The sequence below is a fragment of the Lactuca sativa genome, chromosome 3 (assembly GCF_002870075.4).
Source record: "Lactuca sativa cultivar Salinas chromosome 3, Lsat_Salinas_v11, whole genome shotgun sequence".
Classification (NCBI taxonomy): domain Eukaryota; kingdom Viridiplantae; phylum Streptophyta; class Magnoliopsida; order Asterales; family Asteraceae; genus Lactuca; species Lactuca sativa.
The window spans coordinates 88,536,145-88,552,439 of record NC_056625.2 but is presented as its reverse complement, the minus strand read 5'-3'; the positions used below and the strand labels follow the sequence as shown (position 1 = coordinate 88,552,439).

The following is a 16,295-nucleotide window of genomic DNA, read 5'->3' as shown; positions in this document are numbered from 1 at the left end:
AATTTGTCTTTAAAGCGAATCAGCTTAAGAAAAACTCAGGAGTATAGAGAAGAAAACTCAAACCGTAAGTCACCGATTGAATTTGCATCCAGAAGGTCTGAGAACAGCACGCGTAATCTTAGAACAGATCCGAAAATTCTTCATGTGATTAAGCACAAACGTCATGTGATCCCTTCCTTTCTTCCCTTCCCGCAAAGGACACATACTCTCAAACAAAATTCCAAGTGTTGTACAGTTGAGAGATGTCCCCTATCAAGTGCCAGGAACAGCCACTATCAACAAACCATAGTCTGATGATATGCCTCCATAGCTGCTCCGACACATAGCGAGATCAGTTGGTCTTTGGAACCCAATCCATTTTGAAACTGGGTTGACCTTTGTCATCCATGCATGCTACTTTCTCCCATGACATGTCCTGCTTATCACAAACAGAAGATGTAGAAATATTAGAATCGTTAGTAGATTTGGGAGAGTGAGCCTTTGGAACCCATTTGTAGCTGGGTTTAACCCATTTCTTTTTTGTTCTGATGGGTGGCTCAGTACTTGCTTTTGATCTTCATGTCGGCCGTTGAGATGACTTTGATTTTGACTTCATGGGAGCATCTCTTGGATTTGGCTTCTTGGCTGACATTCCCTTCTTGCCCTTGGGATTCAGGTTCTTGGCCTTGTGGGTTTGATTCTTGGCCTTCTGCGCATTTCGGTCATCATGGTCTGAACGTGACCTTGAGGGGTTTCTTTTGGAAGGTCCCCTTCTTGGCACATTCTGCCATCCAGGTGCATAGTAGAAACGTATGCTCGATTAGGACAATTTCTGGCAATGTGTCCAGGTGTTCGACAGTGAAAACATGTCTTTTTCTTCACTGTAGAGTTGTTTCTTCCTGCCCCTGGTGGCGTATCTTTGCCTTGTCTCTTGTTTTTCCCACACGCAGAGCTGCAACAGGTCGACTGTTTCACTTGACTTAGTGGCATGTACTTCTCAACAGCAGGTTGATTAGAAGCAACTGAGTTCGAAGCAACAGATTCAGAGTTCAAGGAGATGTTGGTTTGTTCAATGGTGTTCTCCTTGTTCTCATCTTCTGCTACTTTACCTGCACATGTAACATAATCATTAGAAATGTTCACTTCATCCTTTTCTGGCACAACCGCAATATGTTTCCCATATTGGAGATGTGCCTCATTGTAAATTTCTTCTTGTGTCATAAGGATGGATGTGTAGTTATGATTGAAAGGGGGAGGAACACTATCATACCCTAGAACCTTGTTTTGATTATCTTTGAATTTTAATTGGTTTTCAAATAAGGACTCGACTGTCTTACTTGACGTAGTCTAATTTTTGAAACTAACATCTGTTTTTCCACACTTAATTTTCAAAGCGTCAAGTTCTTCAGTTACAGCAGCAAGTTTTTTCTTAATGTGATCATAATTTTCACACTTATTGCTGTAATCTTCTTGGAGTTTTCGGAAATCCTTGATTTTGGTTTCTAATTGAGTTTTTAACGGTTTTTGTTCTTTACTAATGGTGTATCTTTCATATTTTAGGTCTTCATTTTCCCTTTTTAGAAAATCAAATTGTTCGCGAAGAAATTTAATCGTAGCTTTACAAGATGGAGTACATGAAACTTCATTTCCCGGAATTGATGTGGAACTCATTTTTTTATTTTTTTATTATTATTATTATTTTATATTTTTAATTGCCCTTTGACTTAAAAACCGAGAAAGTCAACCTTAAAAGTCAAATTTAAAAAGTCAAACTCAAAAGTCAAACTTAAAAGTCAAACCGAAAAGCTAAATTTGAAAAATTAAAAGTCCAACGAGAAAGTCAAAGTTTAAAGTCAAAGGTCAAACTTGAAAGTTAAAATCAAAATTTTAAAGTAAAAAGTCAAAATTCAAAGTCAAAAATTAAAAATTAAAATTTTTGGTTGAAAAAGGAATTTAAAATTAAAAGAAATTGAATTTTTGGGTTAAAAGAGTCAATTTTCGAAATTTGGAACCGAGAGAGACTATATGGATTAAATTTCGAAGGAGGGAACCAAGGTGTTCGCTAATTGAGTTGGTAAAGCATTGTGGCAATGACCTAGAGGTCCCATGTTCGATCCCCGACACCCCCAATCCGTTTCATTATTTTTAATGCGAAGCTGCTATGCTACGACGGCTGCTGCGAAGCTTGCTGAACACGATGCGAGACCGTGAACCGAAGACCTAGCCGCACACTCCAAGCCGCAATGCGAGACTGAGGCGAAGGAGCTGGACGGTACACGAGACCGCACACACTGAGCCGCACACCGAGGCTGATGAGCCGCACACACCGAGCTGCACTCCTTCAACCAGCAGCACACCTTCAACAGATTCGCGAAAAAATGACGTTTTTCACCCTTTTTTGCTCCAAAACTCGATCAAAAACTCATTTTTATGAAAAATGCAAAGAAGTAACCCGCCCTTATTTTTGCGAGATCTATCCAAAAACGCTATTCTCGTTTCAAAATAAGATCAAATAAGCTCCAGATCTGACAAAAACTAATTGATACAACCAAGCTCTGATACCAATTGTAAGTCCCCAAAATTGCTTGTGTATCAATCAGATCCAATTAATGGTGCGGAATCTCAATCAATTGGATGATGTCAGATCAAATATAGAAGAGAAGGAGAAGAAGAATTTAGATGAATCTATGATGTATTGAATGAATATGATTGATGCTCCTTACAATAGATTCTCTCTCACACACACTTCTTCTCTCTAGTTTCTCTCTCTACAAGATGCTCTCTTCTTTTCACCTTTTTCCCGACCGTACACTCACATGCACTCCTCTATTTATATGGACCTCCAGCCATACACATGTGTACAGCCGCACACCCTGTGTATGGCCATACACAGGGTGTGCGGCTGTACACACGTGTACGGCCATACACACAAATCGCAAACACATACAACATTACATAAAAATATATTTTCCTAGAAAAGCAAAGTATAAACCATATTTTTGACCCAACAGGATTAGTATTATTCTTGTGCTTCACTTTGCATGTTTTGACTTCCTGAATAATTAAATTGGTTCAGAACAATCAAATTATTCGAACGGACCACATTCGTTCATATGTTGGAAGTAGGTATGAATGAAGACTGTCGTGAATTGGTGTGTGGATTGTCTAAAATGTATTAGACATAAGCAAATGTTTGCTGCAACATTCACGAGTGCTTATGAATATGATTTGAGCATTGGATTAAACCCACGCTCACTTGGATCACTTCATGGATTTTATCACGAGTGATTGGTGAGACGATAACATCTTATATTCTTGAAACCGAGATGTGCGAGTTGTATCTTGCAAGTTGGTTACACATTGATAATATGTAAACGCACCAGTAACATGGTGTTATAAAACATATTATTGTGTGTGATTCGGTGAGTGAGTGCAAGCAAGCATTGAATCAAAGTTTTTCCGTTCCTTTTATCCAAAGTAGGATGAAAGCGATATCTGTGGGCCCCTCGATGATTTAGTGATGACACCCTAAGCGCTTGGCCAAGCCGAGACGAATTTGATGTGTTCAAATGTAGTCTGTTGTCAGTCGTCATAAATCGGAAATCGAGAAACAACACATATACAGAGAGATTGATTTAAATCCATGTCTCAGTCTATACGATATCTAGAATGGAGGAATATATGATCCCTTATCTAAAGGAAGCGTATCTGATAAGATCAGAGTTAACAGCGGCTTTTGAAAGCTACGATTGTAGTTCATGATCTGAAGTCATACGCAGAATAGTTATTAGACTTATCCAAGTGGGAGATTGTTGGATTAGTGTCTAAGTCCATACCTATTTTGGTATGTAGTTGACCCGATGGTGCATGGTCCTTTAGGGTTGCCTTCACCAAAGCAACTTGATAGGATGAATTATGGAGAGAGAAGATTAATTATGATTTATTAATATATTATGAGAATAATATATTAAAGGAGAAATCATATTGTTTAATTAATATTAGTCAAGAATTAATTGATAACTAATTTTGTGGCTAAAAGAGATTAATTAAACTTAAGGGACTGGAACTGTAATTATAAGATAATTGCATTTGGGCTATGAATCACCTTGGAATAATAGGTTGGACGAATTCTATGGGGAAACCCATTAGAAATCGTTCAAGGGATATTCTAAAAGGGTCCATGGGCTGCTTAGGGCTTAAGCAGTCAGATTAGGGTTTCCTAGTTGAAAACCCTAATAGCCTATATGTATATATAGTACCCTTAAGCCCCAAAAACGTGGCTAAGAGTTCCACTAGGGTTTCCACACGTCTTAGGCTGCCTCCTCTCTCCTTATTCTTCATCCTCTTGCTCTTGGTGTTTGTGAACCATTAGAGGAGTGACACTTGTGACTCTAAGCTTTCTAAAGTCATTACAAGGAGGATTTGATATTGTTATTGCTACATAACAATCAAGGTAAGATCTAAAAGCCCTTTCACATGTTAATATGATTAATTGTATGCTAAAACTAGGGTTTAAAGTGGTAACAACCCGAAATTCATATCCCTAAATGTAACCCTTTTCACGACTCGTTCCAATCATCCAATCGCCGTTTCCGATTTCGTTTCCGATTTCGGCATTTTATTAAGTCATTATTGAATATTTTATTTTAGGACTTAATAATTGTCTTAATACCCTTAGAACTCATTCTAACGTCACATCTTAATGATTGGAACATTTCTAGAATCAACCATATCGGGTAACGGCAAATTGGCCGGGTGCGACCAAAAGCCCCGTCTAAAGCCGGTATCGGGTAAAATTTCATCGTGTCCAAATCCCAAACACTATTTAAAGTGTTCTAAGACTTCATTTTGAAGCTTTTGCTTCATTCTACAGCTATCACCCCAACCTCTCTCCTCAAACTAAAATTAAACGTCCAAATCTCAAGTTTAAGGCTTCAAATCTGTGAGGTAACTTCCCTAGCATGTTATACAACCTCTTTAGCCTTCAAATTCGAGTATAATCTATGGATTAGGACCATTATCATGTGTTTACGGCCCTACAACTATACTAGGCCGTAAACTCCTTTTTAAGGGGTTTTTGAGCAACAAAACCCTTCCAAACCTCAACTAGATGTTAAATATGGCTAAATGACTTTATGGAATGAGTTTAGAATGCCTTGAAGCATTATTTAGAGCCTTATTTAAGAGTTTACGGCCCTGGAAGGTGTCTAGGTCGTAAACTCTAATTTAGAGGGTTTTTAAGCCCTTATACCCTTCCATGGCTCAAACAAGACTTAGATATGACTTTTAGAATATTGGAAATGGATCTAGAACACCTTAAACATAAATTTTGAAGGGTTTGTGTGATTTTATGGCCAAGGCATGTTCTTGGGCCATAAACTCCTTAAACAAGGGTGTAAACTAACTTCTAAGGTGTTAGAAAGCCATCCAACACCACCAAAAGCCTTGGAATAAATCATAGAACCAACCAAAAATAGTTTAAGGGCTTTAAACACATCAAAACCTCACATATGAGAGTTTACGGCCATAGAACATGCCCCATGGCCGTAAACTCCTAAAAGTATGTCAAATGGTGCCACAAATTCATTTCTAGGCTTGTAGGAATTTTTAGAATCACATGTGATTAACTTTGGAGCCTTAAAAACAATTATTCAAGGGGATATGAGAGTTTACGGCCATAGACCCCATGCCAAGGCTGTAAACTCCCTTAAGTGTTGTATTTGGTGATTTTAATTCATTCCAAGCCTTAGGTAAAATTATTCCAAGCATTTCCAAGTGTTAATATCCATTTGTGACCCTTTAAGCACCATAAACCACCCCACCATGAGTTTACGGCCGTAAACTCATGGGGAATGGGTGTTTACGCCGTAAACTTCATTAGGGAGTTTACTCTTGGGGAGTAAACTCAAATTCCAAGTCCCTCGCTTCAATTCCCGTCCGTAGATGTCATCCGGGTCACTCCAAACACCCATTTTGGGGCCTTTTCGTTCGTTGAAGTGTGACTTCATATCTAATTAGAGTTTATGAATCTAATTAGATATATTTGTATTCCATTTCATATTACATAGGAACCTCGTGTGTTATCAGGCCTCGATTCGACGTTTAGCATCCGAAATCGTCACATTTCCACGTCCGGTGAGTTCATACCCCTACCCTTTTCCGTGTTTTTCACTGTTTTCACTGTTTTTCAGGGGGGGAATACAAGCAAAAGTACAAATATATTTTGTACTTAAACTGATTTTCAATTTAATGGTTTATTTACTAAATGTCTTGATTGTGATAACTGATGTTTTGAACTGCAGATTAAATACAGATTTCTTTTAAATATTGTATATTATATTGTCTTTTGTAAGAGAAATCATGCTAATTATAACTAATTACGAAGACGAATAACGAATATAACTAATAGGATAAAATGAATGCGAATACAAATATAACTAAGTACGAATACGAATAACGAATATAACTAATAGGATAGAACGAATGTGAATACAAATATAACTAAGTACGAATACGAATAACGAATATAACTAATATGATAGAACGAATACGAATAGGCTAAGGACTACGAATGCGAAATAACGCCTTTGGATGATAGCAAGACTTCGAACATACAGCTAGTGTACGCCTTGAACGTGACCAGAGTTCCAAATATGAAAGTACGCCTCTGGACCTCTACTGAGTTTCGATTACATCCGCCTCAGAATGTCGACAGAGATACGAAAATACAACTAATGTACTCTTTTGGAATCCACCTGAATAATCGAAGATACTGTAATGTACGTTTATGGTGAATCCAAATATACAAAAATACAACTAAGTTTGTAGGTTATAGTCATACGAATGTAGTATATCTAGGAGTTTAGAATACTTAACTAATACTTCACATATGGTAAGTACTAATACTTTGAAATCAAACCTAAGAACCAAACAACTCAACACATAGGAAAATATTGGATTTTCCTGGGATAACATAACAACTAGTAACGAACTTAGAATCAAATAGCAAATTCAACACATAGGAAAATATGGGATTTTCCTGGATAGCATAACAAACCAATAGCGAATAAAGTAACAAACGAATAACTAAAACTATAAGGAAAATATGGGATTTTCCTGGAATAACACAACAAACCATTTTTGAAATTGTAACAAAAGATAACTAAACCATTTTTTTTAAGAAAATATGGGATTTTCTTGAACAACAACTATTTCAGAAAGTAAAGGAAACTCGCTCTTTTCAAAACTTAACCGCTTTTGAACTCACCAGCTTTATGCTGATTTTCAAACTGCTTGTATTCTCAGGTCAGTGTTAGACAGGTACACCGCAACTTTTTGGAGAAGACGGAGCGTCCCGAAGTCTCGTCTTTACTTATGTTCATATTACATATGTAAAACACTTGTACAACTTTACTTTCAAATAGATGTAATCAATATTATGTAATGTAATGTTTTGTGATTACTGCTTTACTATGTACACTGGATTTGATACTCAACGCGGAGTCAACCCCGGAAATGTTTCCGCCTTTGGTGTTCGGGGTGTGACAAAAGTCTTGGATGAATTGCATGTACAATAGAGAAACGTAGATCTAAGCATTAGGGTTGCATGAGCACATAGGATATTCTTATGGCTAAAACCCATCACTTCTTATACAAGACTTCATAGTCCTTAGGACTATGGGATTCTTTCTTTTCCTTGCAATCCTTGGCAAAATAATCAGGACTCCCATAATTAAAGCAGTTACCTGGCATTTTCTTCTCTGAAGTAGGTCTTTTCCCTGAGCTGCTTCCCTTGAATTGAGCACTTCTCACCCCATTTTCTCTGCTTTCATCGTAACACTTGATGATAAGTGCAACACTAGCCTTTCCCTTGATTCAATGAGATCTTCATCACTTGGTTCACCCTGATCTGAATTTTCTGATTTGCTTATGTGCTTTATTGTTTCCTTTCGAGAAATCAGGGCCACAGACTTTTCCTTACTCAAGTCCTTCATGACTTCCTTACTAAGAGCTTTGGTATTTTCATAATTTCGCAGATTACCAAACAACAAATTCAAATCCATGGAATCGATCTTCTCACCGTTCTTAAGAACATCAGCGTGATGTTCCCAGCTCCTCCCAAGAGAATCGAGAAACTTTAGAACTAACTATGACAAGTACATAACTATTCCGATCCTGCGCATATCATTAACCAAACAATTAAACCTATTGAAGGTTTGTGTAAGAGACTTACCTTGTTTAGCAAAGAAATGCTCGTATCTTCGATTAAGATTGTTGATGGTCATAGCCTGGACTTCCACAATGGCCTCATAAGCCACCGTCAGTGTGTCCATAATGTCTTGGGCTGATTCACATTTATGTTTGAGATAATACACATGGTATGAAAAAGAATTTCCAACAGTGGGCTTGGCTTTTACATCAAGACCGGGCAGTCATTTTTCATCGTCGTCATAACTTGTTGCTGGCTTTTGCTTCAAAGGGCCAACAAGAGCATTGGTTTCCATGGTTTGGTACATAGGAACATGGGGACCTTTTTCAACAATACTTTCATCTCACAGTCAATGGTTTCAAGAACCACCACAGCCTTGGTTTTCCACTTGGCGAAGTCATGTTCAACGAAGGGAGGAATTTTGTTGAGACCAAAGGATTTGGAATTGCTACCAATTGAAGGTTTGTATTTGATAGAATATACTTCAAGAATAAACAAGAAAAACAAAATTAATCTGAACGAAATAATCAACAAAAAGTAAATAACATAGAAGTTCTCTAAAATTTCATTGCACCTAGAAAAGAGGTTTTGTCTTCACAAAGAAGACATGTTTGTCACCAAGACAATTGACACAAGGCCACGGATATTAGCACAACATTAGAGTTTACCCTAATTTTGTATATATACTAATCTATACATTTATATCACTTGCTTGACGGGATTTAATCTAATATATACTAAGAGCTGATCTTATCACTACAAGAAAAAAGGCCTTTTACGACGCTCATTGCATGTCGTAAAAGGATCAGACGACGCGCAAATTCGTGTCAAGGAAGGCCCTGTCATAAAGAGAGACGACGCGCTTTTGCGCGTCGTCTATAGACGACGCGCATTTACGACGCTCATTTACGACGCTCATTTACGACGCACGTTTACGACACGCAATGCGTATCAAGGAAGGCCCTGTCATAAAGGAAGATGACACGCATTCGCGTGTCGTAACCTTACGACGCGCGTGTTAATGACACGCAATGCGTATCAAGAAAGCCCCTGTCAAGAAAGGCCATGTCATAAATGAAGATGACACACATTTTTGCGTATCGTAAATTTAAATGTTTAAAAAAAATAAATTTATATATTTATTAATTTTTAAATTAAATTTGCATTTAATTTCTCATAATAGAAATAAAATACCATATACAAAAAATACAATCCATTGCATAATATAAAATAAAATTTCATACTCAAAAAATAAAATAAATTACACAAATTGTAATGTCATACAAAGAATCATTCAAATGTTAAACAAAAATAAAACATTGCTAACATGGGTTATACATTCCTATAAAACTAACAAATAATCATACAACTCTTTTTCTTACTGGAAAGGAATGTCAAACATGATTACAAGTCTCCCTTAATCTTGATTACTCACCTGCTTAAGTAGAATGTTGTTGTTGAGAAGGTTACCTAGCAACAGAGAAAAACACAACACCTCTCCCACAATCACAACATCATTTACAGAGAAAGGTTGTCAATTACTTTCATTAAGACTTTCATTCAATCACAAAAATATTAAATAAAAGGGTGAAACAGTAACTTACTTGTGATAAGTTGATCTCCCTTAGAGCAAACACAGCTAAAGCATTGAACAAGACCCTATTTCCCTCTTCTTTTAAAGTTTCCAGAATGTTTAGAATGCTCTCCTTACTCATAATATATAATCAATAATCAGATTGAATTATATATTATGAGTAAGTAATAAAGTACATGTAACACAATAAAGTATTATTAAGGAACTTATGAGTTCAAATATTATTTTTTACACTCAGATGCCAAAATATTTTATGTTATTCTTCTACAAGTTGAGAACCAACTCAAACATGAAAGATAATAGTCCATCTAGCAGCTTTTAAGTACAACCTTGTGATAGGAAAAAATGAAAGTAGGATGCTATAATACACAAAGCAATACAAGTACAATGATAAGGAATTATTTTTACTTGTTATTGTGCAAGGTCTTAATTTGTAAAAGTTGTTTCAACTTGCGAATGATAAGGAAGAAAGGCATTGAATATTACCAAGGTATGAATTGTGGGGTCCAGGAGAAGCTTCTGGATGGTATTGAAGAGACATAAGCTTTTGTTGAGGGAGGCAAGACCTGTACAGATTCCATTCGTAATTGTGATTCACATGATGCATGCAAGGTAATGCACATGAGCCCAATCAATTTAGATTCAGATTATGTAGTTTACCTTTGTTTTTGTCAGCTTCAAGAAATAAAGTGAAAGTTGATGTTAACTTTAAGTGTATCTTCTTCTTCTGTGTCCTGTAACAGCACACACAACAGAACAAATAACAGATTTATGTGTTTACAACACAAAACACAAAACTTTCCATATTCAATATATATAATTATATCCATCCTACAACAAAAAGGCAGAGAGATTAGAGAATAGAGATTATTCACCCATATCAACTCTTCTAGGGCTTTCACCTTTCTTGTATCAGAGTGATGTTAAATTAGCCTTTCTAAATGGCGATGTAGAAGAAGAGGTGTATGTCCCTCATCTTTGTTAGAAAAATATGAAACACTTTACGAGCACACTTAAAGGATTGGACTACACTACCTAACTTACACTAGGACAGATATTGCATTTCCATTCAGAAAAGTTTCAAGGTTATTAGAACTGCTGACTTTGGGATTTGCCAGACAATATATAATTATAATATACTATAAATTACTAATATATAACTTGTAAAATACCTTCTGTTTTGGTGCATTGGATCTCAAAGAAGCTAGAGAATCTGAAGCTAGCAGCTTATAATCTACACTATCATGAATGTCTTCAAGGAAGTATGTTGGTACAGGATGTGTTCTGCCTTGTGCATGAATAACAGGGCAGTCACCAAAGTAATGAGAAAATAGCTGTGAATCGACTCTTGCTGACCTGAAAAACAAATTAACTTATGAATAAAAATATTCATGAGTTATGACATTTTTTAAGTTTCGGCATATATGTGATCATACATACATAAGGATAACTTTCGTGTGCTTTGAGCAGATTGCTTCTCTATAAAACTCTTCAAAATAATCAGTAGAGAATCACCCTGTTAACGAATTAAAATTTGAAAAAAAAATTAGACATAAGAAATTATAATCTTACTAACTCACCAAATAAATGATATACAAAATTATAATATCACTAACTCACCAAGACAGAACGTTCATGCACTTCATCAACTATGACATGAGTTATATCAGCAAAGTTTTAAGGTATTTTACAAGTTATATATTATTAATGTATACTATATTATAAATTAGCCTTTCAAGGTATTTTACAAGTATCAGATTTTAGATTATTTGCTTCTTATTGTATATTTGTGTATGCAGCTGTAAGCAAAGCTATGAAGACTGCAAGGACCCAAAAGAATGAATATGTAAATACGTATAAACATTTAAGCTATATTTCCATGGTTCTAGTGAATAATCAGACTATTAATAAATATTAAATCTCAATTAACTACCCCACTTGATTAACAACGATTAACAACTAAAACAAACAAACTTTCATTACCAAAAAAAAACAAAAACAAAAGCAAATTAAAAATCCCAAATTTAACTAATCAAAACTAAGAAATATACCACGCACTAATTTTTTGGGGGAATAAAAACAAAGTCTGGTAAAGGAACTCATTATTACAGATATACATACTCCACAAAACTAACTTTAATTAATTGAAAAATAGAAATAAGAAAAATACCATTCGGCTAATCTAGTAGCGATTAGAGAAAGAACATGAGCAGCGGTGGTGGCCAGGCTCACTCCGGCGACGGCAAACATAGAGAACAGGGCAGTGGCTGTGGTGAATGGGGCAAGAAAACTTCTTGGGCGGCTAGGTTAGAAAAGGGAGAGAGTAGCGGGAGTGAACTAGGTTAGATGAGAGGGAGAAGAGAGCCAATTTTTTCTGAAAAATTCAAACGGCTTGGGTGCCAGCATCAATTTAGTGGGGACATATCCAATTTCAATAAAGAAAAACTTATTATGTTAATATATATATACTGTGGGACCAGCATTTAAGTGGGGTCCATGCACCCCACTTCTTCTACACTAGATCTGCCACTGTCCATACCAATGCAAGGTTACTTATCAGCTGTGTCAATCCAAAACCTTCAACAACAACAAAAAAAAAACTATCCAATTTAGATTTTATCATTATTTACATTTTTGTTGAAGCATTCCATAAATTCAAAATCTTTTACTTAAAAGATTATTTTAACTCTATGTCTCTATCAACAAGTTTGACAATCTTACCCTTCATACTCGGAACCTATATCAGATAACTTATCACAATCGATTGTTGAAGCAATCTTTTCAGCTTCTTCTGCTAATACCCCTGTTACAATTATTAAAAAAGAAAAATGAAAAACTATATTTTAACTCTATGTATCTATCAACAATTGAAAATAAGAAGGATAACGAACCAGGGGTAAGTACATTGGGAGGTGCATTTACAAGCTCTTTTCCCAAAATTATCCCTGAGCAAACATGCTCTGTGTACTTGAGTTTCTTTTCTAACTCGGGTCCACCTCCAAGGTTAAGAGAGCCAATTGACTTGAGATAAGGCTTCTTTGACTCGGATTTAAATCTGTTATCTTCATATGTCCCTAACAATGCACCTATATTACTGTAATGATTCAAATTGCTATGATTATTATCCTCCTTTGGATTATTATTTGTAGAAGGTTTATTGAAAGTGTTTATAGCATCAGCAACTGAAGTTTTTACTTCATGTAAGTCTCCATTAACAGAATTACTGGATGCAGCTTTTTTAGCTGCTGCTTTCTTTTTACGGAACTCCTCAGGTTGTAAAACCAAAACATGTTGAATTTTTTTTAATATAAATGCAGTACATAAATTATATTCTTTGAATGTAATTGTCCACTTTGACCTATGATCAAGATTTGGCACTATAAATGCACATAAAGATCATACACAAGCTTCACCTAGTTATTGCAAAAGTTTGATAAAGATGCAATGAATTCATTAGGGCAGCAGTGTTGCAACCGAACAAGTAAATAAAAGATAACACCATAATTCTCTAGAAAGAAAGACTGGTGCTAACTTCTTTAATGACCTTAATATGAACAAAAAAAGCTATTTTATATCTCACCATAATCATCTTAGTATAGTATGAATCTTTAAGAAATACTTAGATCAAAATTTGAGCATTCAGGTTGTTATTTCTTGAATGGAATATACCAGTTGCTATTGCTGAGGCAGTTGTAAGCTTCAATTCAGGAGTTAAGTCTTGTGAAGAAGCAAGAGCACACCCCAGATATCACAGCATAGAAAACAATTGAAGCAAAAGGAGGAGCATAATGCTCTTACTGTCCAACAATATACTCAACAGGTAACTCCTTATAATTAATGTAAACCAACTTGAATGGAATTCTTTTTTTTTTCATAAATATAAATATTTATATTTATATTGATGCATGCAGTTGAAGCAGAAATCTCTAGAACTCCAAATTGCAGATTTAAAGCTTCAGCAACATGAAGAAAAGTTGGTGAAAGAACAGTCCCAAATGAAGATGTATGCAGAACAAGTGTCTCAGTTGTTGGCAACTGAAAAGAATTTACGGTTACAGTTAACTGCTGATGGTGAAAAATTCCAGCAGTTCCAGGTTAAGCTTTTCTATTTTTTGGTTTTAAAGCATGTATGGATGCATTTTTAACAAGGTAAGGGTTTTTTTTTTCTTTTGCAGGATGCATTGGTGAAGAGCAATGAGGTTTTTGAAACATTTAAGCAAGAAATCGAAAAGGTATATCATATATGTGGATTGTGGTTTGGGTTTCTAGTTTCTTAATTCTTAATGTATGTGTGTGTGTGTGTTTTAGATGGGAAAATCGATAAAGGAACTGAAAAAGGAAAATAGTTTTCTAAAGGGGAAGAGCGAGAAGTCAGACATGAGTCTTATACAACTTGTGGAGGAGGTAATTGTTGAAAGATTATTTTAGTAGGCAAAAGCAAAATATTTAAAAGTTATTTGTGTGAGCATATGCAGCGTGAACGCATGAAGAAGCAACTGGAGAAAACCAAGAATCAAAAAGAAAAGCTTGAATCACTATGCAGATCACTTCAAGCAGAGAGGAAGCAGCACAATCCAACAACTCCTACTCCTACTCCTACTGCTGCTGCTGATGATTCGCTCCCTGTTTAAAGGACAAGACACTGTTAAAAACACACTTTTGAGGTTTTGTTTTCTGAATCCAATTGTTTTCTTGGCACGTGGAATGATATCATACCGAGGTTTTCTGGGAAATTTGTTTCCAAGATAACCCAAACAGTTCACGTTTCTTGGCTTTAAGGAAGATTGGAAAGCTGCCCCAACAAATGGGTTTTGAAGTCTGCTACTCATTATCTTCACTAAAAACTCATGTCACAGCTTGCAGATCAAGTATTAGGGACTCAGGACTTACTCCTAAGAGGAGAGGTCGTCATTCCAAAAAAAACAAATGGAGAAGAAGAGAATAATCTTCGTACCTAATTTAGGGAATAAAAGAATCTTTAGAGATTGAATGTAAGAGAAAGAAATCTAGGGCACATACATGAAGAAGAAGAGAACAATCTTCGAACCTGATGCCTCCTCCGCTTTTTTTTTCTGCATCTTGATGCTTCCGATCGTACCCTAAACCTCAGAATTTCGATCCCAAATCTAACTTGCAACCTTCGATCCACCTGTGGGAGACCTAGGGGAAGTTGATCGCCTCTATCCACCTGCCAAAAAAGTGAATCGTCTTCCCGTAAGTTTTCGGCGCTTTCTCCCGATATTGTCGCTCAACCGGACCAATGACTTCGGGAAGGAAAAGGACGTCGCTCTTCACCTCATACTCGTGGATGTGCCACATCGGCTTTTCTGAGTCCGGCAAGGTTAAGAACAGTTTTTATGTTATGATGTTTTCAACTCCTATTAATTGGGCATCGGCGACTGGACGATCGTAGATCAAGCACTGTCTCATATCCTCGTTTTGATGGCGACGGAGACGGCGGCATAAATAGAAGGGGGATATCAGAGCACCAAATAGATAGACAGGGGAGGCGGGAGAGAAAAGAGTCGAATGAGTGTTTTAAAAAGCCCTAGAAATTATCCCAATGATTTTCTAATATATGAATTGTTGAGGTATACAACAGAGATGGTATCGTGATTAGGGTTTGCAGAGAAAAGGGAAGAATAGAACGAAGGGGATCTTGAAGCGGGGTATTAAAAATTTCAAGAATTTTGAGGGGATTTCATTTCCCCCTTTCAAGAACGCGCGTTTTAGTAAAAATCATAAAGCGACAATCACAGAGGACGCACGTTTTAGATAATGTGCCCTCCGTGTTTTTATTTTTTTTACATTAGACACTAATTTAAGGGCACGCAATAATGCGTGACCTAAATCCTCAAATTTTTTGAACAGACGACACGTTTTTATTGTCACTCTCTTTTGCGTAACATAAATCAGTGAGCGTCGTGATTTGCGCGTCGTGAAAGGCTCTTTTTCTTGTAGTGTATCATAGAGATACGAGATCTGATCTATTCTATATTTATCTATAATAATTGCCTAATACAAAAAAGATTACAATTGAACAACTATGTTGCTGACGTTATTGAACTTGTTAAGTTGTCGATGTCGACTCATTGACGCTGACCCTGGTAGATCAAGATGTTATTTGTTTGACTCGTCAGATCATAAGGTGTGACCTAACAATGGTTGATAGGCTTTCTGGATTGTAACTAGCAGCTTCACCACGACGAAGTGATGGGAGTCGATTTGTTCCGAATCACGACCTGTTACAAAGGCCGTAATGTGGTAGTTCATAGGCTGTAACACATTTTTTTGTTTGAGCAGAACTATTTTCATTTTGTGCTCTATTTCTAATCCAGTCTTTGTGTAATCTTTTTGGGGTGTTGAATTACTTGTTGGAAAGTGTTTCTCCCCAGTTCATAACTCCGCCCATCTTGGACAAGAGGTGAGTCAATCCTTGTTGTGATTCTAGTACTTTTTCATGGAATTATGCATCCTAGAATGGTTGGAATGGTACCTAGGTTGTGTTGGATG

At 36.3% G+C, this 16,295-nt stretch overlaps 1 protein-coding gene and 1 long non-coding RNA gene across 2 annotated transcripts; one reads left to right on the top strand and one right to left on the bottom strand.

Moving 5' to 3' along the window:
• Positions 1 to 9,424: 9,424 nt before the first annotated feature.
• LOC128133035 (uncharacterized) lies at positions 9,425 to 10,082 on the bottom strand. The gene is made up of 2 exons (XR_008231226.1): positions 9,793 to 10,082; positions 9,425 to 9,623 (listed from the first exon to the last, which is right to left on the bottom strand). It is a non-coding gene; the product is annotated as an uncharacterized LOC128133035 (long non-coding RNA).
• Positions 10,083 to 13,332: 3,250 nt separating this feature from the next.
• Positions 13,333 to 14,483, top strand: LOC128132791 (uncharacterized). Its single transcript, XM_052769754.1, has 6 exons — positions 13,333 to 13,380; positions 13,537 to 13,602; positions 13,694 to 13,876; positions 13,958 to 14,014; positions 14,091 to 14,186; positions 14,258 to 14,483. The coding sequence occupies exons 1-6, from the start codon at positions 13,333 to 13,335 to the stop codon at positions 14,411 to 14,413; spliced, it is 606 nt and encodes a 201-aa protein (XP_052625714.1). The 3' UTR covers positions 14,414 to 14,483.
• The last annotated feature ends 1,812 nt before the right edge of the window (positions 14,484 to 16,295 follow it).

Excerpts from the sequence above, each read along its gene's own strand:
- LOC128132791 (XM_052769754.1), top strand. The coding sequence starts at position 13,333 with ATGAACAAAAAAAGCTATTTTATATCTCACCATAATCATCTTAGTATA. Across the intron at positions 13,877-13,957 it reads AAAAATTCCAGCAGTTCCAG|GATGCATTGGTGAAGAGCAA; the intron begins GTTAAGCTTTTC and ends TTTCTTTTGCAG. Across the intron at positions 14,187-14,257 it reads TTATACAACTTGTGGAGGAG|CGTGAACGCATGAAGAAGCA; the intron begins GTAATTGTTGAA and ends GAGCATATGCAG.